Here is a 25825-nt window from a genome sequence, read left to right on the forward strand (position 1 = left end):
TCCTCTATATGTAGTTGTTCAGTTTGATCAGCACTGTTTATTGAAAATGCTGTCTTTTTTCATCGTGTATTTGTGACTTTTTTAAAATCAAAATCAGGTGTGTAGATTTATGTCGGGATCTTCAAGCTGATTCTATTGATCAACATGTCTGTTCTTAAACCAACCATAGTAGAGTTGGTTTTTAGTGTAAAAATAGTTTCTTGGCTATTATGGATTGTATTTTTACTTCGCTGTCTAGGCATCTGTGTTTGAAATTATTGTAATTCTAGGTGTTGGTATCTGGTCTCATTTTTGCTGGGTAGGCATTTTGTTCCTTAGTTTCTGTTGCCCTCTCTGGTTCTTAGGAAGGTATAGTGACTGTGTATTGCTTGGTAGAGAATTCTTCTGAAAACCTGCCTGCCAGGTGTGACCACTGACATTACAGGTGTACTGTGTTCCTAGGTATTAGGAGTTGAGGCTTAGCAATGGGGAAGGGCTAGAGGAGAGCTCTGGAGGAGTTTACAGGGCTGAGTAAAGCAAGGTGTTCCTTTAGGATCTGCTTAGATCTCTGGGAATGGGGTCAGAGAGTGAGAAGAATCCAGGAACACTCGGTCTGCTGCAGAGCTAGGCATGAGACTAGGGATGGGATATGCAGGTGCGGAGAAAGAGTGAAGATCTGAAGATCACATTCCTGCTTCTCTACAGGCCATACTTCTTTACCAGGCAGGAGTGGTCAGAGGATTCCCAGAGAAAGCCTGCTGAAGCTGGGGGCTGGGATAAATATTTGAGTTGGGGGAAGGATGTTTGAAGGCCAAGATCAGTGTGGTCCACTGTAGATGGGTGTGGGGAAGGAGGGCAGGCACAGCCGGTGGTTTGCTGCAGCGCTGGGATGATACTGGGGGATGGGTTTCGAAGACTGAAGGAAGAGGTGAAGGTCTGCAGTTAGTCTGCCTGCTTCCCTGGCTGGTGGCTTGGTGTGAGGCTTTCCAGGGAATGTCTGCTGGAGTAGGGAGCTGTAGCAAAGTAAATAAATAAAAAGGCCATGATCCTATTATTAGTCTCATGGATAAAGTTTGTATTATTTCTTTATTTCTATAAATACTTATCCAGACATTAAAATTTCATTAAAAATTAATTTTTTACTTACTTTGTTTTAAATGTATTGCCAATTTTCAACTCATGATTATGAGATACATATGTTTACCTATAATGATCTACTCAAGTCAATTTTAGTAATCTAAGTTTCATAGAGGAAATATATACATAATTTAAAATGAGGTGTCCAAAACTTAATTCCTTGCCACCTTGCCAACTATAGTGGCACAGCACTTGGAAGGCAGAGGCGGGTGGATTACTCTGAACTCAAGGACAGGAGTTTCAGGAAAGCTAAGGCTATGTAGAGAGACCCAATCTCAAAAAAAAAAAAAAAGGAATTAATTCCTTAAATCAGCTCCTCTTTCCCTCCCTCGTTTGTTATTTGTAAGAAGCACAGGAGTGAAAACCTTCGCTGGTCTCTACAGTCTGTCTTATTTGCGCGCCAGCGAAAACATGTGTGGTTATCCAAACAAAGGGGGAGAATAACTTCATAAGATTTCAGTCTTTTTTATGAGCAATAAAAGACCAGGAAATGTAGCAAACACATCCATGGTTTAGGTGGCAGGTGTCTTTTCTGTGGCAAAGAATTCAGCAAGGTAGACATCTGATAGGTCTCAAAACCCTGGACTAATGTTTGAGGTGCCTACTTAACATATTACAGTAAGTCTGTCTGCCAGGTTCTCCCTCCATCTCTCAGTTCCTAGATGCTGTAGGGCCCTCCTGGCTGATATACCCTACGCTGAACTCCCTGTGGCCAAGACTGCCCTCCTCCACAGAAGTTCTTTCCTATATAGTTCAGCCATTTTGGTTACCCACCTCTCTTTCACCTTGTCCTCTTGGCTGTTGTACCTGGTTCCTCTTTCTCTTCCCCTCCTCCTTCTCCTCACGTGGCTTGGGGTCATACCTACTCTGAACTCTGTGTTTTCCCTGACTAGGCTCCCTCTTTTTTAACTACAAGAAACTTTCTCCTCCACCATACCTAGAAGCAGTTGCGTCCTTTACTTTTCATTCCTTTTTTTAAAAAATTCAACATCAACCCTAATTAGAAAGATAAATGACATATTATGCAAATGAACAAATGCGTGTGATCAGGTACTATGGCCTCTGCCCTTGAACTTTGATGACTTCATCTCGTCTTAGGGTTTAAAGTAGTGCATCAGTGGGAGATGTGTGAGTCTAATTATCATCCAGACTTCCTCTGGAGCCCCTCACCATACAAGAACCACCTTTGAATTTCCCTCTGCACAGGTCTGAGCTCAGAGGTTCAACCACTATTGCCCACCTTCTCCTTTTCTCAACTAGGTTGATGGTCATTCCAGCCTTCTTGTTTTTGAGGCTGAATATCTTCAAAGCTCCTTGCATTCTCTTTCCCACAGCCACCCCATCTGTTTTTGCTACTTTACAAAGTGCATCTAGAATCTGCTAGGCCCTCAGGGTTTCCACGGTGGCACTTCCATAAGGTGCGTGGATCTCCTTCTGGCATCCCCCAGGAAGGTCACAGATTTGACACCATCCATCTGCAATCCTTTTTGCTACAGCATGAGGAGTCAATAAGCCTATTTTTGCAACTGAGGGTAAAGTAATTGTTTCCCAATCATCCAACTTGATATTTCGCCCAGCCAAAAGGACAAAAGGCTTAACACATTCTGAGACTATTTCTTTAGTCTCCTCTACCTCCCCATCACCTATCCCTCATTTCTTCTGTGGTCTTATGACTTACTGATCTCTCTGCCCTGGATTCCTGGGTTTTCATCAAAGCTCAAATCCTCTGCAACGAACCCTTGCTTGGTGAAATGGTCCCTTGTGTGACTATTTCAGATCCCATGAGTCTCTTCAAGGCTTGACACATACCTCGTCCTGTTGTGTGGCTTAACTCAATAGCCCATGTCATGTGTCTCTTCCACCCAATCCCCGAGAGTCTCAGCCCCACCATTTCTGCTTTTGCATCATTTGTGTTCACCATCTGCTATAATATGGTATTCTTGGTTTTTTCATGTTGCTGTGCATTTCCACCGCAATACAAATGGTGATGACTGGCTGTATAATCCAACGGCTTCTTCCTGACCACAGAGGTGGTCTTTGTTCATGCTGAGAGTCTACAAATACTGAATTGCTCAGCTACTTTGAAGAAAAAATCATGTTTAGATATACACATGCACACGCACACCATGGTCTCATTAATCATCAATGGTCATGATTAAACAAGACACCCTGCATCTATCAGAGTGTATACAGAGTGCATACACCTGTAGTGTTGGGGATTGGCAAAGATAAGACAAAGGCCTTGGCACATTTTTGTGAGACTAGAAGTGGAATACCGGAAAGAGCAGGGTGGCTAGGCGTTTCTTTGTTGGTTTATAAAGTCCCTTGGACTGCATGGGCATTCTAGAATACCCACTGTGGTACTGTACTTTATTATGAGAGAGAGAGAGAGAGAGAGAGAGAGAGAGAGAGAGGAAGAGAGAGAGAGAGAGAGAGAGAGAGAGAGAGAGAACAGCTGTGCTCCAGTGGAGGAAGAATAAAGCATGTCTGTTCTGTGAGGCACCTTGTTTGTTTCCCAGCCACCCAGACTCCCAAAATAACCACACAGAAACTGCATTAATTAAATCACTGCTTGGCCCATTAGCTCTAACTTCTTATTGGCGAATTCTTACACCTTATTTTAAGCCATTTCTATTAAGCTGTGTATTGCCACGAGGCTGTGGCTTACCGGGTAAAGTTCCAGTGTCTGACTCAGGCAGGGCTACATTCTTTCTCACTAACTCTGCCTTCTTTCTCCCAGCATTCAGTTTAGTTTCCCCACCTAGCTAAGTTCTGTTTTGCTATAGGCCCAAAGCAGTTTCTTTATTCATTAACCAATAAAAACAACACTCCTTCTTCCACACCACATGTCCCTGTGCATTTGAAATAATTAACAGGGAGCTGGAGAGATGGCTTAGTGGTTAAGAATGCAAACTGTGCTTGCAGAGGACCTGAGTTCTGTTCCTAGCATCCCCATCGATGCCTCACAACTGCCTAATCCTCCAGCTCCAGAGGATCTGACATCCTCTTCTGACCTCTGCAAGCACCTTCAATCCATGTTCAAGCACATGAAAATATACACATGCATGTTCACATAAATGAAAAATAAAATAAAATAAATCTTGAAATAAATTAACAGACTCTACTTTTCACTCTTGGAGACTCATGATACCAAATGTAAAATAAACTGGGAATGCCACAGGTACATACAGTCTACATGGTTCCATCTTCAAACTTCCCATTAAACACATATAGGGGAACCAGGTACTCGGGGATCTCACACGCTAGCACATAAGGAGATGCTGAAAGTCTAAATGGGAATATCACAACACACAGTGGGGGTATTAGGACAAGCAGGTGATTGGCTTGTAGTGTGCAGGGGATATATGAATGGACCCATAAAATTTTATTTTTAAAAAGAGTTGAAACAAGTACGATAAATTATTGAGAAAATGCTGAGGTGTGAATTCTACTGCATTCTGTACTTTACATATACTATATAATATACATATACTGTCTAAGTGTATACTCCACATTTTATGCTTTAGCCCAGTGAGATGTGCCAATCCTTTCTATATGTAATGTGTGGGAAATGATGTAGCTGAGATTCATGTAGGTCAGGTACAGTCATTGTATCTGTGGCAAGACCCACGAGCAATACGCAGGAAATGAAAACCTATAAAGAACTTCAAGGAAAATGACTTTTACTGGCCTTTTAGTTAAATTCTTCTGTCTGCCCATCATCCTTGTGAGCCTCCTCGTGTGTAAAGATGGTTCTGGGAAACACCTGTAAGTCTAATAGGAGTGGATAAAATGATATAAAGAAGAGAATTCATATTGGGCATTTCTGTCCTGGTGGTGTTGTCTCAAACAATGTGCTGACTCTGAAAATAAAATTTGCAGAAACGACTTGAGAACAGACCAAGCGAATGGGCTGTATTCGAAGTCTTTCTCCCGGGGTGTGTGCTGCCACCAAGTGGCATATTAAGAATAACATTGATAAGAAGAAGCGGGTGTACCAAACTTGTTAGGGGTGTGGGTGCTTTGGCTAAAATTATAAAAACCATCCAATCAGACTAGGATCCTAAAAAGCCAGTACATGCAGTAGAAACAAGTCCCAGTGCCATTATCAATGGCTTCTCAGTCAGCCCCCATTGTCAGCCACATTCAGAGAGTACAGTTTGATCACATGCTCCTTCAGTCCCAGTCCAGCTAGGCCTGGATGGAGTGGGGAGGGCCTTGGACTTCCCACAGAACAGGGTACCCTGCCCTCTCTTAAGACCCGAATGGGAGGGAGGAGGGTGAGTGGAGGAGTGGGAGGGGAATGGAAGGAGGGGAGAAAGCAGAAATTGTTGAATGGAAAACTAAATAAAGAAAAGAAAAAGAAAAAACCATCCAGCAGTCTTGAAATGAGATGTTCAGTCTCTAGACGTCAGTTTAGCCTATACCACAGCTCTGCACACCAGTGACTGATGACTTTGCACCGGGCTATGTTCTGAGCTACCCGGACCCCCATTTTTCTTTGTCAGACGTGTTAGAACACGTTTGATGGGCGTGTGAAATGGCTGGTGGTCGGTCCAGGCTTGTGTCTAGGATGAAGCCCCTCGTGGAGGGCAAGTCGGATGCTCCCTGAACACAGACGCTCTGCCCTCTCTTGCAGCCTCCACTTCATCGTGTTTGACACCGAGACTGCTCACGACATCCTCAAGGTCTGGGACGGCCCCGTGGACAGCAACATCCTGCTGAAGGAGTGGAGCGGCTCGGCCCTGCCTGAGGATATCCACAGCACCTTCAACTCCCTCACCCTGCAGTTTGACAGTGACTTTTTCATCAGCAAGTCTGGCTTCTCCATCCAGTTTTCCAGTAGGTGCAAATATGGGTTTCTTCCTTCAACACCAGGGCTTGCCAGGGCACAGGACTCTGTGTTCCTATGCGATTGAGCAATGTTTGCTTCGCTTAAATTGAGACTTGGAAAGGACATATTGCAAAGGAGAAGAGATTTCTTTCCTTGCTTTTTTCATGGAGGGGAGAGAGATTTCTAGTCTCATCTATAGCTGAGTTCATCACCAAGGTCCCCCTACGACGAATGACAAATGAGCCAAGAAAAGCATTGCTAACTTTACTTAGGCTGGGTTTTGTGTGAACTTGGAGTCTCTGTAAGTGAAGACCCAAGGAGAGAATGAAAAACTCAGATGAGAGCAAAGGGTCTGACCAGATGGCAGTCAGTTGTGAGCCCTGTCAGCCCTGCTGGGTGAGAGTCCTCTCCACATCACTGTGTGCATGTGCCTCCCTCTGCTCCTGGGAAAGAATGGTATGGCAGGGCAGTCATGTGATTAACCTTACAGAGGATTCTTAGGTGCCTGCTACAGGAGATGCAGTGGCAGGAGGTCACAGAGCTGCTTTTCTCAAACAGTGGCTGTATTTTATGGTTGTATGTCCTCGATCCATCATTGTCAAGAGTACAGTTAGCTAGGGAACTGTGTATATTACCAGGGAGGAATGCTGGAGGGGGAAGAACGGCTTCAAAGCTTTCACCTGAGCCGTAGCTATCTAGGCAGTAGTAGAAGGCAGATGTCAATGACATCAATATGGGAAATAGGGCTTGTGTCTGGGGTTCTCCTGAACCTGCTGTTTACTCTGGGTTCCCTGATTTGATTTTGAGTCTGGATGGGGCCTCAGGCACTTGCTGACAAGGCTTATTTATACTGTGTTTTCTACCTCTACTTTCCAAGTGTCTGCATCCTTCCTCGGGCTAAGGCTTGAAGTCACTAATACATTAGCTCCTACTGAATTATGGCTGAAAGGTACATTCCCAGAGTTGAACACTTACGTACTTAAGATAGCCCCATCCACACTGTCCAGCTCATTCAAACTGATGGCTTCCTCAGAAGGATGGAATGGATATATTCTCTAGCAGTTCAACTATTCAGTACCCTCAAAGAGCCCCAGACAGAGGTGCCATATAATTTGGCAACACACAGGTCAAATGAAGGACTTGTGATGATAAACTTGCACCCACACAGGCTATTTCTTGGCAGGTTGGAGGAGAGCCATGTGTAGTATTTGCATATGGGAATATAAGTTTGAGGTTAAGTTAAGGCCTTAAAGTGCCACCAATGGAATTGAGGTTACAGCCACCACAGTTCCTTACTCTGGTGTCACTGTGCTTTGTGGCAGTAACTCATAGACGCATGTCTCTATTTTGATTTTGATTGTCATTTTTTTGAAACAAGACCTCATGTAGACCGGATGCTTACGAATTCACCACGTAGCCGCCAAAGATGACCTTGAACTTCTGACCTCCCAAGTGTTATGATTACAGGCATGAGTTTATGTGGTACTGAGGGTTGAAGGGAAGTCATCCCACACATGAAGCATGTGCTCTACAGACAGAGCTGCATCCCTGGATGCATTGGAGCCACACCTTTGTACAGAAGCATCTCGACTGGGCAATGAACCTGTCTGAAGGTGCTTCCTTCTGTGGCCATCCTAGCTTGGTTCGGGATTGTGCCCCATTGACTTCCTGCTGTAGAAAGTCACCCTGTGTTTTGGGAAGTTGGAGTAAGTCGGTTATCAGTACACTTTATGTAACAAACAGAAAGGTGGGCAAGGTCACGGATAATGTGCCCTATCTCTTCCCTTCTGTGTACACTCTGATTTTGGACCCTGTCTTTTTCCTTCTGCATACTCCCAGGCTTGTACGTTTTGAGCAGACTTTGTTTTCTTCAGCACTTTTAAGTTCACAGAAAAGTTAAAGGAAAGTACAGTTCTCATGGACTTCTCACTCTTCCCCTCCATGTGCACCAACTTTGCAACCGTCTTTCTCAGGAGTGGCACTTTGCCAATCTATCCATCCACCTGACACATCATTCTCTCCCGACACCCCGGTTCATGTCAGCACTTGCTTGGGCAGCTGTGGCTTGGGTTTGCACCAGGGTGTCAATACACATAGCCACCAGCACAGTGTCATTCCAAATAGTAATTACCTCACAGCAGCCCAGATAATAGAAAATGGGGGAAAAAAAACAATTGCTTTTGCCCAATTGCCTTTGCTCCTTCTGGCAACATCCCTTAACCTGTTGCAGCTGTGTTCCTTCACTGACTTCAGAGAAGGTTTTATGGGCATCCAAGGTAGCAAAGACTAGAAGCCCTCCAGGGAGCTCCCAGACTGCCTGCATCACATTGGAACTACTGTCTTATATGTGGAGCCATGACCACATACCTGGTCTCTCCAGTGTAAGACAGCCATTGTTGGACTATCCAGGCCATATTGGGATATTGTGGAAGCTGCTCTAATCCAATCCCCCTTGAATGTGTAAACCACTCTATCAGTTCTGTTCCTGGAGAGGACCTAGCTAACACAGTCAGATCGATACCTCTGCTCTCCGCCTTCTTGCGCCATCCCCAACCCCTGAACATCCCTGACCGCCTTCCCATCTTAAGTTTGCCAAGTGTGGCACAGCTGCAGCTGCACATCACACAGCCCGTTCTCACAGGCCATCTTCCTCATTGCACCCCACAGTTAAGCTTCCTCCACATCTCTTCAAGGCTGGGTATCACACTCCATGGAAGAGGTGGGAGGAGTCCACTGTGGAAGGAACTTTGAGTTCAATTATCCATCACTTTCTGACTGAAGGATGTCTTAACAGCATCCAAGTTTGGGCAACTATGAATGCAGCTGCTGGAAACTTCCATGAGGAGGTGTTGCATGGACATTACATTTTTGGTGCAGTTGGATAACGAACACAGTCCTCAGTCACATCATTAGGGGTCCTTAGCTCTATTTCTGTCCTCTCTATTTTTAAAAATATTTTCATTTAAACAATATTGTACAATCCAGAATATCACTAATTTTTCTGTATTGTTTCATGATTCTTTGAATTCAAAGAATATGTTCCAAATTCAGGGTAGGAAAAGGAAATTTTGAATATCATAGACACTTTTATTTCCTCCATATAGTAATTTAATATATTACTCTGAAGTGATAAGAATACACCCACAGATGTTTCTATAGAAAAGAAACTTTATGATTTCATTTTACAATGTCTCTAGGTATGTTACTTTACAACATGTTATAGACAATATGACCTGAATGTTATGAATTCCTTATAATTTAGCTGAGTTCTTCCATATTCTCCTACTGTCCTAGTCTTTAATAAACTTCCAGAAATGTCCTGTACATGGAGAAATTCCATGTTCACTATTCTCTCTCTCTCTCTCTCTCTTTCTCTCTCTCTCTCTCTCTCTCATTTGTTTTCTTTTGAAATAGTATCTCACTATGTAGTTCTCACTAGCCTAGAATAAGTCATCTCCCCGTTTCTGCCTCCCAGTGTCGGGTTTGCTGGTGCTTCCACACCTAGCATCAGACTTTCTCTTGCTGAGTTTCTGTAAGATCATCTTGAAGTTCACAGAAAGGAAAAATCATGATATAAAAACATGGAATATCTGTGACGTGGGAAGTTTGGTCTTCTTTCTTGGCCTGCAGTAAGAGGGGTATGACCCTCTGTCTCTATGGCTTGTGGTTTTGTTGGTTTAGAATGGCAGAGAATGCTGCCAAGTTCAAGGCTGCTTTAGTCTAATGACCTGAAGAGAACACTGTGATTGCCAGGACTAGACGTATCACAGCAGGGTAGGGATAAGACTGAAAGACAGGAACAGCATGGGATCACGTGGCATACAGAAGTAGTGTCCACAAGGAGAGTGAAGGTAGCCAAAGGGGGCAGGGCATATAGAGGAGAGCTCAGACACACAAGAAAATAAAAAGCAACCAACCAAGAGCTCAAGCAGGCATGGGAGACACGAGACACAGGCGAGACATCCAGAGAGACAGAACTCAGTGGTGAGCAGCAGTGTATACCTATAAGCCAGGCAGGGAACGAGAGAGATGCTTTTACTGCAGGCTTAGAAAGTGATGTGGGACCTGTGGATAAGATGGCAGGTTGGAAGCTGCCTCTTTGTGAGATTATGAAGAAGACAGTCAAAATGAAAACAGAAAGTAAAATCTCAATTCCAAAGAGAGACAAAGAGGGGGAACATCAGAAATCTACAACAGGTGTAGAAACACACCTGAACTCTGTAATGCATAGTAGGAGGTGGGACACAGACACAGATTCAGCCATGTTTCTGGCAGGGGACAGGGGGAAAAGTCACTTCTAAAAACAGTTAGGTTCTCCTCGCTTTGTGTTCCCGGTTGTAATCTTCAAATGAAACAGAGAAGTTATCCAGACCAACAGACACACAAGTCACAACACAGAAACACACAACATAAATGTCATGACACAATGATTCTTTTAAAAGACCCTAACTCATCAGTTACTGCCGTCAAGGATCTCAATACAGGGAAATTATCAGATGCAAGTCTCCAAAAGCTTTCTGGAGAGAAGATAGATTGAATCCAGGGCCTAGAGAGGAAGGTCACTAACAAAGTAAGAACTTGGGAAAATGCCCAAGAATCTCAGAATGATAGATGGAGAAGTCAGAAACCTGAAAGAAAATTCAACAACAACAAAAATTGGTACTTAAAAAAAAAAAGAAAGAAAATAGAATCTTGGAAACAAAAGTCTCTTTGACTCAAGCAGTAAACATTATGCAAAGCATCAAGAAGAAACAATACCAGAGTTTGACTACACTTAGCACTCATAACCTCAAATATGTAGGGCGGATGGTGGTGGCACATACCTTTAATCCCAGCACTTGGGAGACAGAGACAGATGGATCTCTGTGAGTTCAAGGCCAGTGTGGTCTACGGAGCGAGTTCCAGGACAGGTTCCAAAGCTACAAAAGAAACCTTGTCTCGAAAAACAAACAAACAAAAAAATAAAACAAAACAAAAACAAGAATCAAATAAGTGAATGTGTTCCCAGTGTCTAACAACTCTGAGATATTATCAAGGCACCAGACTTGAGAATGCATGGTCGAGAAGGAACTGAGACAAATATTAAAGGCACAAAGAGTCTACTCAATGAAATTCCCCAGATCTGGAGAAAGAATTGTCTATCCAAACACCCCAAATAGGTATGACAAGAGAAGAACCTCTCCCCAAAAATTATAGTCAAGATATAAAAAATATGAAGCAAAGAAACAACTCTAAAAGTCATAAAATAAAAAACCACTACCTCACATATAAAGATGGAAACATCAGAATAACTTCAAATTAAAAGCATCAGCTACCTTCCAAGCCAAGAAAGCATGGGATGATGTAATTCAAACCCTTAAAGCAAATAGCTACCAACCAATATTGCAGGACCTATCAAAGAGAGCTTTTAAATTTGATGGAGAAATAAGAGCATTTAAAAACTAGCATAAACTCCAGTAATTCATGGAGTTTTTATTCATGCAGTGATTAAACCTGCACTGCGGAAGATATGTAAGGAATATTATCCAAAGAGGAAGGAGACAGTCTCAAAGGTATGATCATAAGAAAGAGAAAATTCTAGGAGTAAAATGTCTGAGCAACTGAAAGCTAGGACAGTATTATCATGTCCAACCCAGTAATCCAGCAGAGCAGTAGAAGCTAAAGAAAAAACAGGATTTGACTGTGTTCCTTGGGTCCCTCAAAGGAACAGAACAGATGGAATGAATCATAAATTCACAGGGGAATGAATTAGAGTAGCTTCCACATTGTCACCATATGACCCAGATAGTCCAACAATGGTTGTCTTACACTGGAGAGACCAGGAACGTGGGAGTTACTCAATGTTTGAGGCAGCAGTTCCAGATTCCTGGGAGATTCCTGAAGAGCTTCTAGTCTTTGGTACCTTGGCCGCCCAATAAGCTATTTTCTAGTATCAGTCAAGGAACAGAGCTGCAACGGCTTAAGTAATGTCGCTAGAAGGGGCAAAGGCTATGGTTTCTGTCCAGTTTCTCTTATCTGGGCTGCTGTCCACATTTAGTGTGGGTCTTCCCTCTTCAGATAATCTAGTTAAAAAAAATCACTCCTAGGAGCCCTGATGCTTTTATAAGTGCTGTATCTTCTTAATGAAGTGCTTCTTTGTCCCTTCTGAGAGATTTTGATTTGAAGTTGAGTTTATCATATGTCACAAATTGCTGCAATGGCATGATGTTGGTTTCTGTTTACTTGAGAGTCTTCTATCCTTTGACGCTCAGCCTGCAGGTGTCTTTAACAGTGGAATATTTTTCTTGGAAACAGTATATGTTAGATCTTATTATTGAGATGAAGTCTCCATCTCGTTATTGAGTTGAAGACCAACCAACAATATATAGAGTCAATCAAGCAATGAGATGGTTCTTCGAAAGAAAAAAAAGACTGAAAGTTTAATAAAAATAATGAGAACAAAGACAGAAATTATCAAAGACAATTCATAATAATAATAATAATAATAATAATAATAATAATAATAAAAGCAGAGTTGAAAACAGGAATCTTACTGTAGATTCCAATGAAATTGAGAGGATCTCAGTGGCACAATTTGAAAACTTCTGTTCAAACTCTGGACAATCTAGACTAAATGAATAGATGTCTAGACACATGGGACTTACCTAATTTAAACCCAGATGTTATAAATAATTGAAGCAGGTTAGTAAAATCAGTGAGATTGAAGCAGAAATAGAAAGTCTTTTCACAAAGAGAAGCCCAAGAGCAGTTGGATTTCCTAGTGACCTTGAAGAAGATCTAACATCAGTGCTCCTCAGACTGCTCCACAGAATAGAAAGAGAAAGGACAAGCCTGACCCCTGTCAGCATAGTCCCAATAGCCACAACTGGATAAGGCCATAACAACAACACAAAGAAGTAACCTATTAACTAATGTACCTAATGCAAATAGCTATAAAGGTTCTCAATAAAAGTTCTGCAAATCAAATTAAGAGCACATTCAGGTCATATATCATAGCCAAACTAATTTCATTCCCAAGATGCAAGGATGGTAACACAGATACAAAGGGGTGTGTTTCAGCAGCAGGTACGCACTTGAGGGACGAAAACCCATAATCATTGCAACTGGTGCAGAAAAGGCCTTTGCTGAAATTAAGCAAACATTTATGAATAAAGCCCTGAAGAACTGGCAATAGAAGCAGCAAACCCCATCCTAAGAAAAGCAAAATTTGGTGGCATTATAATAAATAGAAGGAACACTGAATGAGACAAGACTGCCAACTCTCTCTATTCTTATTCAGTGTAATGCTCAATGTCTTAATTAAATAAAAATAAAAAACAGAAGACATATGAGTAGAAAATTAAGAAGTCAAATTATCCATATTTGTAGATAATACAATCCTATACTCAAGAGGCTCCAAAGACGACAAAGAGTTGTAACTTAGATGCTTTCACTAAAGCCAGCAGAGAGAATCAATAGCTCTCCTACGAACTAGTAACCAACACTCAGAGAAAGAAATTAGAAGAGTCCCATTCATCACCATAGCTTTTGAAACATCATAAAATATAATCCATGTAGCCACTGGGTGGTAGATAGACTTCTACAATGAGAACTTTAAGACAGTAAAAGAAGAAACTGAAGAGCAAACTGGAAGATGAAGTTGGGGAGATAGATCTCTAATGATCATGAAAGGGCAGAATAACTATTGTTAAAATTGGTGCACTTACAGTGATTTGTGTATTTATTGCAGACCCCACCGAAATTCCGATGGCATTTTCCACAGGAATAGAAAAATCAATACTAAAATTTAAATGGAAAGACAAGATTCACTAAGTAGCTAAGTCAGTCGTTAGTAGAAAGAGCAATGCTGGCGACAGCACAGTAGCTGATCAAATACAGTGCAGAGCTGTGGTGAGTGGGCAGCGTGATGCTGGCTTAGACCAATGTGCAGACAAGATCATAGAACAGTAAGGAAGACACACATGACTGCAGTCATTAATGTTTTGACGGGGAGGAGCTTGAACTACCCACAGGGCGGGAGACCCTGACTGCTCTTGGGGATGGAGAGGGAGGAGGGGAGGGAGTGGGGGGAGTGGGAGGGTGTTGGGAGGAGGAGCGGAAATGGAGACTTTTGTATTTTAATAAACTTTGAGAAAAAAAAAACATACCCTGGAGAAAAGATAACTTATTAAAAGTTGCTGGGAATACTGGATTTCTACACGTAGTAGAATAAAAATAGACCTGTACCTCTCAGCCCACATAGAAACCAACTCAAAATTCATCAGTGACCTTAGCTAAATATATGAAAAATTTAGAAGCAAACATAATGCTCCCTGATACAAGCATATGCAAGCACCGTCTGAACATGAACCCAAATAGCACAGGAATTAGTTCCACGGATTGACAAATGGAATGACATGAATTTCAAAACAGTTGGCACAGCACAGTAAATAGTCACCAGCATGAAGAACTGATCCTTGGAACAAGAATAAATTTTTAAACAAGTACACATCAGAGGGTTAATCTCAAGAATATATGAAGAACTATATTTTACAAATCCAATTAAGAAATGAGATAATGAGTTATACAGTTCTCTGAAAAAGATATGCAAACACTTAAAAATATGTTCAGTATCCTTTGCTCTGAGCGGAATTCAAACTACAACTTCCTTGGATTCCCATATCACCCCAGTCAGAATGTCCAGTGTTAAATGTATTCAAAGGACTTCAATATGTGATGTGGCCACCCCATCTTCTGCAGACAGCGGAATTCAGCCTCTCTCAAGCATCTGTACAAACGCCTTTGTAATAAATGCCCGTATGCAGATTTCATGGTGAAGACCCAGTCCGTGAGCACTTTGTGAGGAAGGGTTTTCCTGCCCCTTCGCAGAGTTCCTGTTGTGTTTCCGCGGCTTTGACAGGAACACCCTTCTTCACCCAGGGTGCTTGCCTTTGTCAGACTTTCTCTTGGTGTGGCTTCTTATGTGCTTGTTTTGTTCATCGGTGTTTAATATGTTGAGGCTAGTTGAAAACCTGCAGAGTATTTTTAATTTTATAAAGTTACTCAATTTTTAATGAGCACAAGTTATCCTACCATTAGTAGACTTTTAAAAATGTATTATTAATGATCATTTCACCTGCTTTAATAGCACTAAGGGTGGGACTCCATTGGCAGAGCGCTTGGCTGTCACTCATGGAGTCCTGCATTCAAGCCTTCACGCAGTATAAACTGGCCATGGTGGTTAATGCCTGTGATTGTCACACTTTGGAAGCAGGAGGTTGAGGAAGTTCAGGGCCACCCTCAGTTACCTAGTGAACCAGAGGGCTGCCTGAGTTACAGGAGACCCTTTCTCAAAATAAAATAGAGTTGGATGGGAAGGGAAAGCATGAAATAAAAAAGTGAAATAAAATAAATAAAATGAAGTGTGACGAATAAAAGCACAGAGACAGATATTGGGGTTCAACCTGAAGACCAGAAAAGTAAAACAGCCAGCCAGTGGCTCTTACCTCAACCTCAGTCCAAAAAAAATGCTGCTTCTACCTCCAGAAATCTTGGAATGAGACTGAGTCTGTGAGCTGTCTTCTCCCATCTTTTAATCCTCTCTAGGTCCGGGATTAAAGCTGTGCACCACTGGGATTAAAGGCATGCATCACCTGGTTTCTATGGTAAACTAATAAAAGGTGTGTGTTACCACTGCCTGGTCTGTAAGACTGACCAATGCTGCTGTTTTATGCTCTGATCTTCAGGCAAGCTTTACTTATTAAAATACAAATGAAATGCTACTACAATCAAATACAAATACTGAACTAGGAACATTGTCCCCACAACTGTTACTGCTTCTTCAGTGTCTGAGGCCCCAAAGAAAATAGAGGGTGTCACATAGTCGCCTGTGTTGCCCATCTCTTTATGTGGGACAAAATCCCTCCCCAGGGAGACGAACCATGGGGCTCTAGGAAGATATCAGCCATCAGATGTCCGTTGTCCTGCCTGCTTAGCATAGCGTGTAAAATGGGGACACACTGAGTACTGCAATTATGTCCACTGTAATCAGCCAAACACTTTCCATTACTGGGTAATTACCATTTAATCATGCATGAAACACAAGAAAATGGAGTTCATTGCCCAAAACTGACCTTCGCTCGTGGGTTAAGTCAACTCGGGCTGTTTCTCCAATGCCTCACTAGCACTTTGCGCATTCCACCAGCTTTTGTACTCTGGGGAAAATGATGGGAGAAGCTTTGCAAGATTTGACTCTACAGGATCAATTTCTTTCTAGCTAGCAGTAGTGGCTAAGGGCTACCCGACTGGTCTCTCCAATTTACTTTATTGAAAGATAATTTAATAGTCGTGTTTTCATTTAAAAGTAATTGGTTGTTTACAACAGGAGGAGCCTTTGGCCCTGCTAATTGCTGAATGGGTTTGGACTGTTTTCTAGGAGAGAAGCCATTGGAAACTGGAGGCTTGTGAGGTGAAGTTCCAGGCAAAAGCAGCCCTGTGCTAAGAGTCTCTGCCACCACTGAGCCTGTCTGCTTCCTCAGAACCTTCTAGAGTCTTGTAGAAGGCGGTCCATACAATAGTGCACCATTGCTTGTAGACAAGTTGCATCATGCTTTTCTAAGATACTCATTTGTTTTTATGTGTGTGTGAGTGTATGTGTGTGCAGCATGTGTGTGCACAGGGCCTGTGTAGGTCAGAAGAGGGCATCATATTCCTGGAACTGGAGTTACAGGGGGTTATGAGCCACTCTGGTTGCTCAAGACCAACCTCGAGCCTCTAAAAGAGCAGCAAGCAGTCTTAACCTCTGAGCCTTCTGTCCAGTGTCACTTTTGATGGACCTAGAGACCTGGCTCCTAAAATACACCTGCCTAACAATGTGCACTGAAGGATGGAGACAAGGATGCTGAAATCCTTGGTCCTAATCCTGTGGGGTGCTGAAGTCTGCCTTAGCTATGTTCTTTTTTAATTAGCAATGGCTATGGCAAGTAAGAGGTAAGAAATGACTCAGTCCACAGTCCTCCTACTCTTAGTTCTACCACCATTACCCAGTGGTTCCTGCTCTTAGCACATACTCCCTGCAAGGCTTTCCCAGTGTATCCCTGTCCACCAGGCTCCTTCAGAATCGTGATGCTGAGGGTGAGCCTTCTTCCCTTTTGGGTCACACTGCTCCACTTGTGTTATTGCCCACAGATATCTATCTCTTACCCCCTTGTGGTCGAATGCCAGCCCGACGTGACGTAGTCACCGACACATGACAGCCCAGTGTGGCACAGTTCCCAACGCCTCAAGGAGTTGCCCAGAGCTACCTGCTCTTCTCTTTGTTAACACTGTCATCAAGTCATTGTTGACACCGAGCTTTGACAAAGAGACACAAGACATACAGCTACAGTCATGTGTGCTTTGTCAACCTCTAAGAATCCAATTACATGACTTCACCTGGGCATCTGCAGGTATCTCAAAAAGAACATGACTCTCGCTGGAGACTGTCCATGACATAGTCTAAATTTCCAGTAAGTCTAGGAGGCTGGTCTCTGTTGCAAAGCTACCTTATGCTGGTCTCCACCAAAAGGAGCATCAGATCCTGGCTCTGAGACTGATCATTTTGAATTTGGTTTCAAGAAAGCTTTGTTTACTTTTTTTCTCAGAGAGCAAATCAAGTGAATTCTGCTTAGCACAGCATTCACATTGCCAGTTATGGTAAAAGCAAGCCTGCCTCTGTCTGGAAGAAATTCTGAGTCTGCTTTGTGGCCTCACAGTTTGGGACCCGGTTCTCTCTCCTTCTTCTGTCCTCTGTTCTCACTCCCATTCCATGCCCCGTTTCCTGACTTTTGAGCTTGCACCCCTACCCTCTAGGGAACTCGTTTTCCCTCCATCACCCAGCTGCTTCTCCCTCCTGCTGGAGTGCTCGCTGCTAAGCTGGAGATAATCACCACTCCATTGAGAAAATGTAAAGGAAATGGGAGGCTGCTTCCTGCGAATCCCATCCTCGCCCTTCACACATTCATGGTGGTCATTCCTGTAGCTGTGGTTGATCCATCCATCCTTCTGCTCAGAGAGTGTTGACCTGGCACCTCGACTCCTGTGTTTACCGCCTGCCTCCTGCCTGAGACCTGATGACGTTTGATCTTCACTTTTTGACCCGGTGTGTGTTCTTGGGCTAACTTCTGCTGAGTTCTTACTTTTCAGCTATTGGTTCTGGTGACACTATGAATCTTCTAAGTTGGTGTTTCATGTCTGCTCTAATATCCACAGATCTTAGGGAGCCCTTATTGCCAAAGAACCCCCTTAATGAGATGCACGTGGAAGTGCTTCTTACAGGGGCTTGAAGACATTTTTTTTCCTGGACCAATGCACAGTCTCATTCAGCTAGTTAGAATCACTGGGGATTCAGGCCTGAGTGATGCATTTGGCAACATAGGGCATTATTAAAGAGTCCATGAAACATTTACATATTATCAATTCCATCACTGCTTGCAAAGAAAACATATGTGCAAGTATAAGGCATATACATGTACAGACAATTGAGTAGCATGTACAGTATACATAGAACTAAAAACAGAATAAAACTCGCTTACATTTACTATGAACCATGGAAGAACAGATGTAGATTCACATGCCTCATAGTTACATAATTTTCAGACTGAGCAAACCGAGCCCACTCTGTGGCTGGGCATGGCTCCATCCGCCGAAGCTCTGTAACCTCAAGTATGTATACTAGATTCCATTAGCATCTGTCTCTCAGTTAATTAGGCTAAATTAGGAGTTAACACTCTTTTTACTGCTGTGCAGTTTTAGTGAGCCTGCCCACAAAGGTGAGGATACAAAGGCACTTTGATGTGTTTCCTCCCAACACCGGATAGTGATTATTTATTCTCAGTTCCGGAGACACGCTGACTCCAGGGGAGCATTACGTGATAAACGATTCAGTCTGCGGTTCTCAAATTAGATTTTCCCCTCTCTTTGGCCTCCTGCGTCACAACACTCAATTCAAACAGACAACAGAGCGATTCTCCTGACGCCTGCTTGGCAGGGCAGCCACAGTCCTCCAGCTCTGACTGAGAAGCAGGAGGCGCAGTAAATGCCTGCGTGCCATGTCGCGGTGCCAGGGCGACTGGGCGGGCAGGTACTTTGCATGCTATGCTGCTTGTAACTAAGGCAATGGACCTCCCGACATCGTGAACCAAGCCCCTGTTAGCGGTGACACACAGGCAGATTACAGGATGCCCAATGAAAGCTTTTAATGATTTCCCCACCTCTGGTCCGCCTCTGTCAACAAAAGCATTGCTAGCAGCAACTAGAATGCCGGGAATCAATTTAACTATAGTCAGAGATGTGAATAAGTGCTTTCAAGAAGGGTCTTTGCAGGATAGAGCTAGCATCTCCAATTGTTTTGACTTTGTTTGTTATAAGGAAACAAATCAAAATAATTGAACAAAGAACCTGGAAGTCTATAGTTTGAGGCCATTTAAAAATTTTAATATTAGCATCCCTATGAGATATATAACGTTTCGAAATAAGCTGAAACACTATACCATCTTTAAACACTGAAGAACAATGGTATCAGGCTTTCTAAAGTTCTTTATTTTTAATGCATGAAATGAAAACTGCTAATTAATATGTTTGTCTCTGCATATTAATAGCTGCCTTTTTATGAGAAGTTCACCTGAGTTCATCATGAGGAGGGGACTTTTGGCAAACACAATTATTCATGCCTATGAACATGTCATGGAGAAACCCACTTTAAGAAGAAATCAACTGTTAATCTCTTGTGCCCAGTGTTTGACACGATCTAATTTGAACGCCATATAGTATCCTCTGTAGAAGCCATCACTGTATTAATTTATAAGAATAGAAAGATAATGGCTTATACATGTTGCTCCCTAGATGAGATATTGGCTTTCCAGGGCTTATTTTAAGTCTCAGGTCTGAAATAAATAGAGAGCTAAAGTTACAATGTATAAATGGTGGCATTAGAATGTAACTATGAGTATTATTAAGCAAGAGGGAAATTGCAAAGTGACAGCAGTGACAGCTGAATGCCAAAGTAAAAACAATTGTATGTTGGAGTGGGGGGTTGGGGTACAGCCTACTCAAGCTTCTGGAATTGTCATTTCCCACTTCATTGTCCTAAAACATTCTCATGGGATTCCTACTGGGTTCTGCTTTTAATGAAATTCGTAGACCATACCATGAAATTGAAGTGGTTAATTTATTCCCTGGACTTTTTTCAGATGTAAATCTTGATATACACATCTACATGGTGGGAATACTGCATGGTGTATTTTCAAAGCCAGGAAGCGCATATCTACAGGCAAAATCATAAATCAGCGCAAATTTACAGGTCTGGAGCAATGGCTCAGCAGTCAAGGACCTTTGCTGCTCTTCCAGGGGACCAGAGTTTGGTTCCCAGTACCCATGTCGGGAGTCAAACAACATTCTGTAACTCCAGTTCTAGAAGACCCCATACCCTCTTCTGGCCTTCCTTGATGCCCACCTACTCCCATATACATACACACTCCCATACAGACACATGTACACACACACACATGTACACAAAACCATGAACCCCACACATGTATACATACCCATACCTACACACCTTCTCACACACATAGAGATACATAAAAATAAATCTTAGGAAAATATAAAGACGAAGAGAATTTACAGTGTATCAACCCAAAGATCTGGTGAGGATATGCCCTAAGCATGTCTGGCACTATTTGTACCAGTGTCCCTGGTTCTGTCCACACCTGCTCCTTAACACTTGTCTTCTCTCACAAGCTAAACCCTTCCATGTCCTAGGACGTTGTATACATCTGTCTGGGGAATCCTTCTCCTTTCTCTTCTACATGTTGTCTTTCTTCCAGCTTCCAGCACCAGCCTCCTGGGCAAATGGAATTGTGTTAACTGGAATGAGCTTTTGTGTGGTTCAGTGTTCGTTAAATGCTTATTATCCAAAGGAAGCAGGCACCGTGACCTGCAGTGGATGTTGCTGTCAGCGGGGTTTGTGCCTCTGTAAATTTGTCTGCAGTTAACAGGAATTGTACAGCATGCGATCACCAGTGCATCTGCCACAAAAGAACATTCAGAAAGGCACAGTCTGTGTGACAAGTTCTGGCAACTTTGAATTTTGAAATTAAATATGTATGTGCACATGAGTTCCTGTAATGAAAATAATATTAGATGAAGCAAAGCATGTATTCTCTGTGAACAGTCAGGCCAGTCCCACTGGAGCAGATATATACACACACACAAGCACACACACACACACACACACACACACACACACACACACGCACACACAGGAAGAGACAGAGAGACAGAAACAGAGAGACAGGAAAGCTGTGTACTGACTGCACAGCCATGCAAGTCCTGTCATGTTGCTTTCTAAATATGTTTTATTTTGAGGTAGTTTGAGACTCAACGATGGTTTTATGAGCATTCCCTTTTTGTCGGGATCCACACAGTATTGTTTGCAGAGTTACCCAAACATAGATCATCTTTGTCTCAATTGGGGTCCTCCAGTTAGGCATTTCAATCTGTTCCCAATACCCATCGGCTCCTATCTCCTAACACCAGTCAACCAGCACTCAACTCTTTTGTCATTCCAGTCATTTAAGCATGTTGGAGAAGGATCAGGTATTATCCAGCTCCAGGGCCGCCTTTATTCCCCGCATAACTCTGCAGAATTGAGTGTGGTGTCTTAGTAGACAGCATCTGGTCGCTTTGTGTGTAATACTCCATGCAACAGTTTGCTTCTTCATACTTTAATCACACATAGTGAAGAACATATGGGTTAGTTTCTATTCTGGAATCTCCTGTGACGTTGGCTGTCTCTTTGAAGCTTCCAGAAATGTTGACTCCTCCCTGAACAGTTAGTACCTAGAACCGCTTTGCATGTTTCCCCATTCCTTTTCTCAGGAGCCATCACATTCATTGCGCATGGACTATTGCCCTAAGATCAGATTCTAATAAACCAACTGGTGTTATTTTGGACTAGAGTGTGGAACTTGACGGAAGGCAGGCTACAACCTTTCTCAACTCCTCATTTCCTGTGTGTGGTGGTCTCTCAGGACACTCTGTAGGACTCCTTAAGCCTAATATAGAAAGGGACTCTCCTCTCCAGTCCACACAGGCCTAGTCTTAGCTTGACTTTCTCCTGTCGGCTGTAGTCATTCTCAAAGTTCCCCAGCTCTCCCCCACATCACAGTCCCTCCAGGGTGCATCAGGGAACTGAGGGCTTGTAGGGTAGCTACTCAGAAACAAGTGCCAAGGTGGCCGGTAGTAGAGAGCAAGAAGGAGTCACACTGCTGATTGTTCTTGGTGGTCGTGAGTGAACAGGATGAGAAGGAATGGATGAGGAGAGAACAGATGAACAAATGGGGCGAGAAAGACTGGACAGAGAGGAATAAAGTTTTCCCTAAGGCATGGGTTAAATCTCAGAGACTATGTTCTCTTATTCACAGCTGTGGTAGATTGTTCTGGAAGCAGCATTGAAACACTGGAGAGGGAAAGTCCCAGTGGCTAAGATGTGCAATATTTGGATACAGATTTTATATGTGCTCATTGCTTGCCCAATCACATTTTATGTAATAATCTGTGACCTACAACATGCTTTGTATATTATAATAGTAATCTATACTATAATGTAATTTTGGTTATAATCTATGTCTGGTTTGTAATTTTTGCTATATTTTAACTTTAAGTACCTTTAATTTATCTGATCATCTCAGCAATAATATTTTTGATAGAGTCCCAAAGATGTTCTAGTAATAACTTAACTAGTAGTTAACTTTGGGGGGTAAAAAGCATAAAATGAGATCAGAAAACTGATCCGGAAACCATGTGGAGTAAGAGAATTGGGGTAAACAGCCTGTCTCCCTCTTCCAGATGCCAAAGCAAATGTTTACTTCTCTATTTAGATTTTTAAAAAATTCTTAATTAAAATATATGACATTTTCCCTTTCTTTCCCTCTTTCAAATCCCTCCCATGTCCCATCCCTCTAATTCAGTGATCCTCAACCTTGCTAATGCTGCCACCCTTTAATACAGCTCCTCATGTTGTGCTGACCACAACCATAGAATTATTTTTTTGTTTCTACATCATCGCTGTAATTTTGTTATTGCTATGAATTATAATGTGTTTTCTGATGATCTTAGGTGACCCCTGTTTTTCTGACGGTCTTAGGTGAAACTGTGTTTTCTGATGGTCTTAGATGACCCCTGTGAAAGGGTTGTTCAACACCCAAAGGGGGTCATGACCCTCAGGTTGAGAACCACTACTCTAATCACTCCCATGTCATCCCACTATTTCTCAAATTATTATTGTTGCATACATATGCACACACAGTCCAACAAACATATATGTATATGTATGTTTATATGTATAAATATTTAAAAACAACCTGATATGTTTATTTAGTGTTAATTTTTATGTAAGTGATTTCACGGCTAACCAGTTGGTACTGGATAATCAGTTAGGGGGCTTATCACTAAGGAAGACTATTTCTCTCACTCAGCATTCCCTAATTCCCCATAGTTCTTTAGTTAGGAGTAGTATCCAATGAGACTACCTTCTTCCATGTTAGTGTGTTGGTTGTTATTATCATTGCCCAGGTCTTGTTTTGGCAGCCATGTTGTTGAGGTATCATGGCTATAGCTTAACTGTAATTTCTAGGAGGTAGAATCTTACACCCAACTTCCTGGTCTTCTGGCTTTTACAGTCTTTCCTCCTCCTCTTTCAAGATGTTCCCTGAGCCTTAGGTGCAGAAGTACCCACTGGATCTGGGTGCATCATGATCAGTTGATCTCTGAATTTTAAACCAGCTGTGTTTTCTGTAGTGGTTTCTATTTTTTATAAACCTTTGCATCTGAAGAGGTGTCTCAGAAGCTAAAAACATGCACTGCTCTTTTCCAGAGTCCACATTCAATTCCCAGCATCCACATTAGATTGCTCCCAACTCCGTAACTCCAGTTCCAAGACAACCCACATCTCTGGCCTTCTGAGGCAACTGTACTCGTGTGCACATATCCACATACAGCACATAATTTAATAATAAAACAAATTTTTAAAACGCACACAGAGAGAGAGAAGCCCCTTTGATGAGAGGTAAGAGTTATACTTGTCTTTGGATATGATGATAGCTTTTAGAATGCAATTAGAAATTACACCAGTTTAGCAAAGTCAGGTTCACTCTAAGATCCATGATTCACTAGTTCTGGGTAGTCAACTAGATTTCTAGCACCAGGAATAACTTCCTCTCCTGTTGACCAGGCCTCAGTCCAATTAAACAGCTGTTGGTTACTACCAAGACATGAGCGCCACTATTGCACCTTTAGGGATATTTTACCATACTGGTCATTGTTGTGTTTCATGGGAATTATAGCTGTTTGCATCACAGTTTGGGTCGGACTGTTGAATGCTTTCGTCCCTTGGAAGATTTCATAGAACCTTCTGGAACTCTGGAAAATAGATCACAGGAAGGATGATTTCAGGCCAGATACAGCTTGACACTTGCTAGATCTGGGTTCTAAGTGTGTGGTGTCTTCAGTGATAGGACTTATCGTCAGCTTCTAGGAGGCAATCAAGGGAAACATCAATAGCTTAAATTGCTTTGGAGTCACTTGTACTCCCTAATAAATAGCTTAAAAGAAGATTTCTCATGCCTGGTACTGGGATTTTCATAAGCAATTTTTATTTTATGTGTGTGCATAATTTGCCTGCACATATTTCTGTGCACTCTATGTATGCCTGGTGCCTATGCTGATCAGAATACACTGTCATTATGTCCTTGGAACTAGAGTTACAGACACCTGTGAACTACGACATGAGAGTTGGGTACCAAACCTTGGTCTTCTGTAATAGTAGCCAGCACTCTTAGCAACTGAGACTTCTCTCCATCACCACTATTTTTATTTAAATCAGTTTTTATTTCTTGCTTACCCAGGGTCATATTGTACTGGTGGGATATATACTGGTTATCACCAGAAATACTTGTTCATGTGCAATCCCATAAACAATTCATCTTTGCTTGGCAGTGCATTTTATTCTTGTAGCTTCAAGCTTGCAATAGTCATTTTTCAGTAACTGTAATGGTACAAGTTATCAACATCCCATTCGCCTGCATTTTTTTTGAGTCCTTCAGCATGCAACTCACTCACTTATGTGTCTGGTTTATCCTCAAGCAAGATGAAAACCCTTCTTGCTCTAATTTCCGTCATAGAACCAAGACAAGTGAAAATTGAAGGGTGTTTCTCCATGGGAAGAGGTCACACTTGGATGAATATGTGAGGTGGAAAGAAGACAGCCATGGACAACAGCCAGGATTTTGATTTGGGGAGGTAGAACCATTCCCAGAGATGCAAAGGTGGTATATGAACAGTATTTTCATGCTGGTGATGAAAGAAAGAAGTCACAGTTTGCCCTGTGACTCGGTGCTGAAGTGTCATTGTCCTTTGAAATAGCTCTCCTGACACACCTCTCTGCCCTCTGTTCTTGGAAGAGCACAAGTCTTCTCTGGATGAATCTCAGTTTTTTGATCTCTGAGAAGGAAGGTGTGGGACTCACATGCTCCTGGTGAGGGCAGCTATGATCTGTATGCCCAGGATGGGTAGGGCTAGTGTGGGTCCAAGGGGCACACGGCTCCTCTGCTGTGTGCTGTTATAGTGAAGGCTGATCATCCACCCATCTCCCACTATGAAAGTTCAGTCTAGGCCCTGACTTTTTTTACCTCCGATTTTACACTTCGTGTATGTGTAGTCAACTCTCACTCCCCAAAGAACAATCACTTACTCTTTTATTCTCGGGTCCTCAGCCAGAGAAGGGAAGGGACAGCATCCTTACTGCCCATGTGTCCACCCAGGATCAGCACCTTGTACTTAAGGATGCTGGATTTCCCC

At 42.5% G+C, this 25825-nt stretch overlaps 1 protein-coding gene across 2 annotated transcripts in view; it reads left to right on the plus strand.

Annotated features, from left to right (window-relative positions):
* Positions 1 to 25825, plus strand: part of Csmd1 (CUB and Sushi multiple domains 1) — a 1511659-nt gene that overhangs the window by 1287733 nt on the left and 198101 nt on the right. For both annotated transcript variants that reach the window (XM_087901170.1, XM_087901171.1), the window contains exon 26: positions 5756 to 5958. In XM_087901170.1, coding sequence (XP_087757296.1) covers positions 5756 to 5958 — 203 coding nt within the window. The remainder of the gene's footprint in view (positions 1 to 5755; positions 5959 to 25825) is intronic.

Source organism: Myodes glareolus, chromosome 23 (genome assembly GCF_982192425.1).
Source record: "Myodes glareolus chromosome 23, mMyoGla1.1, whole genome shotgun sequence".
Classification (NCBI taxonomy): domain Eukaryota; kingdom Metazoa; phylum Chordata; class Mammalia; order Rodentia; family Cricetidae; genus Myodes; species Myodes glareolus.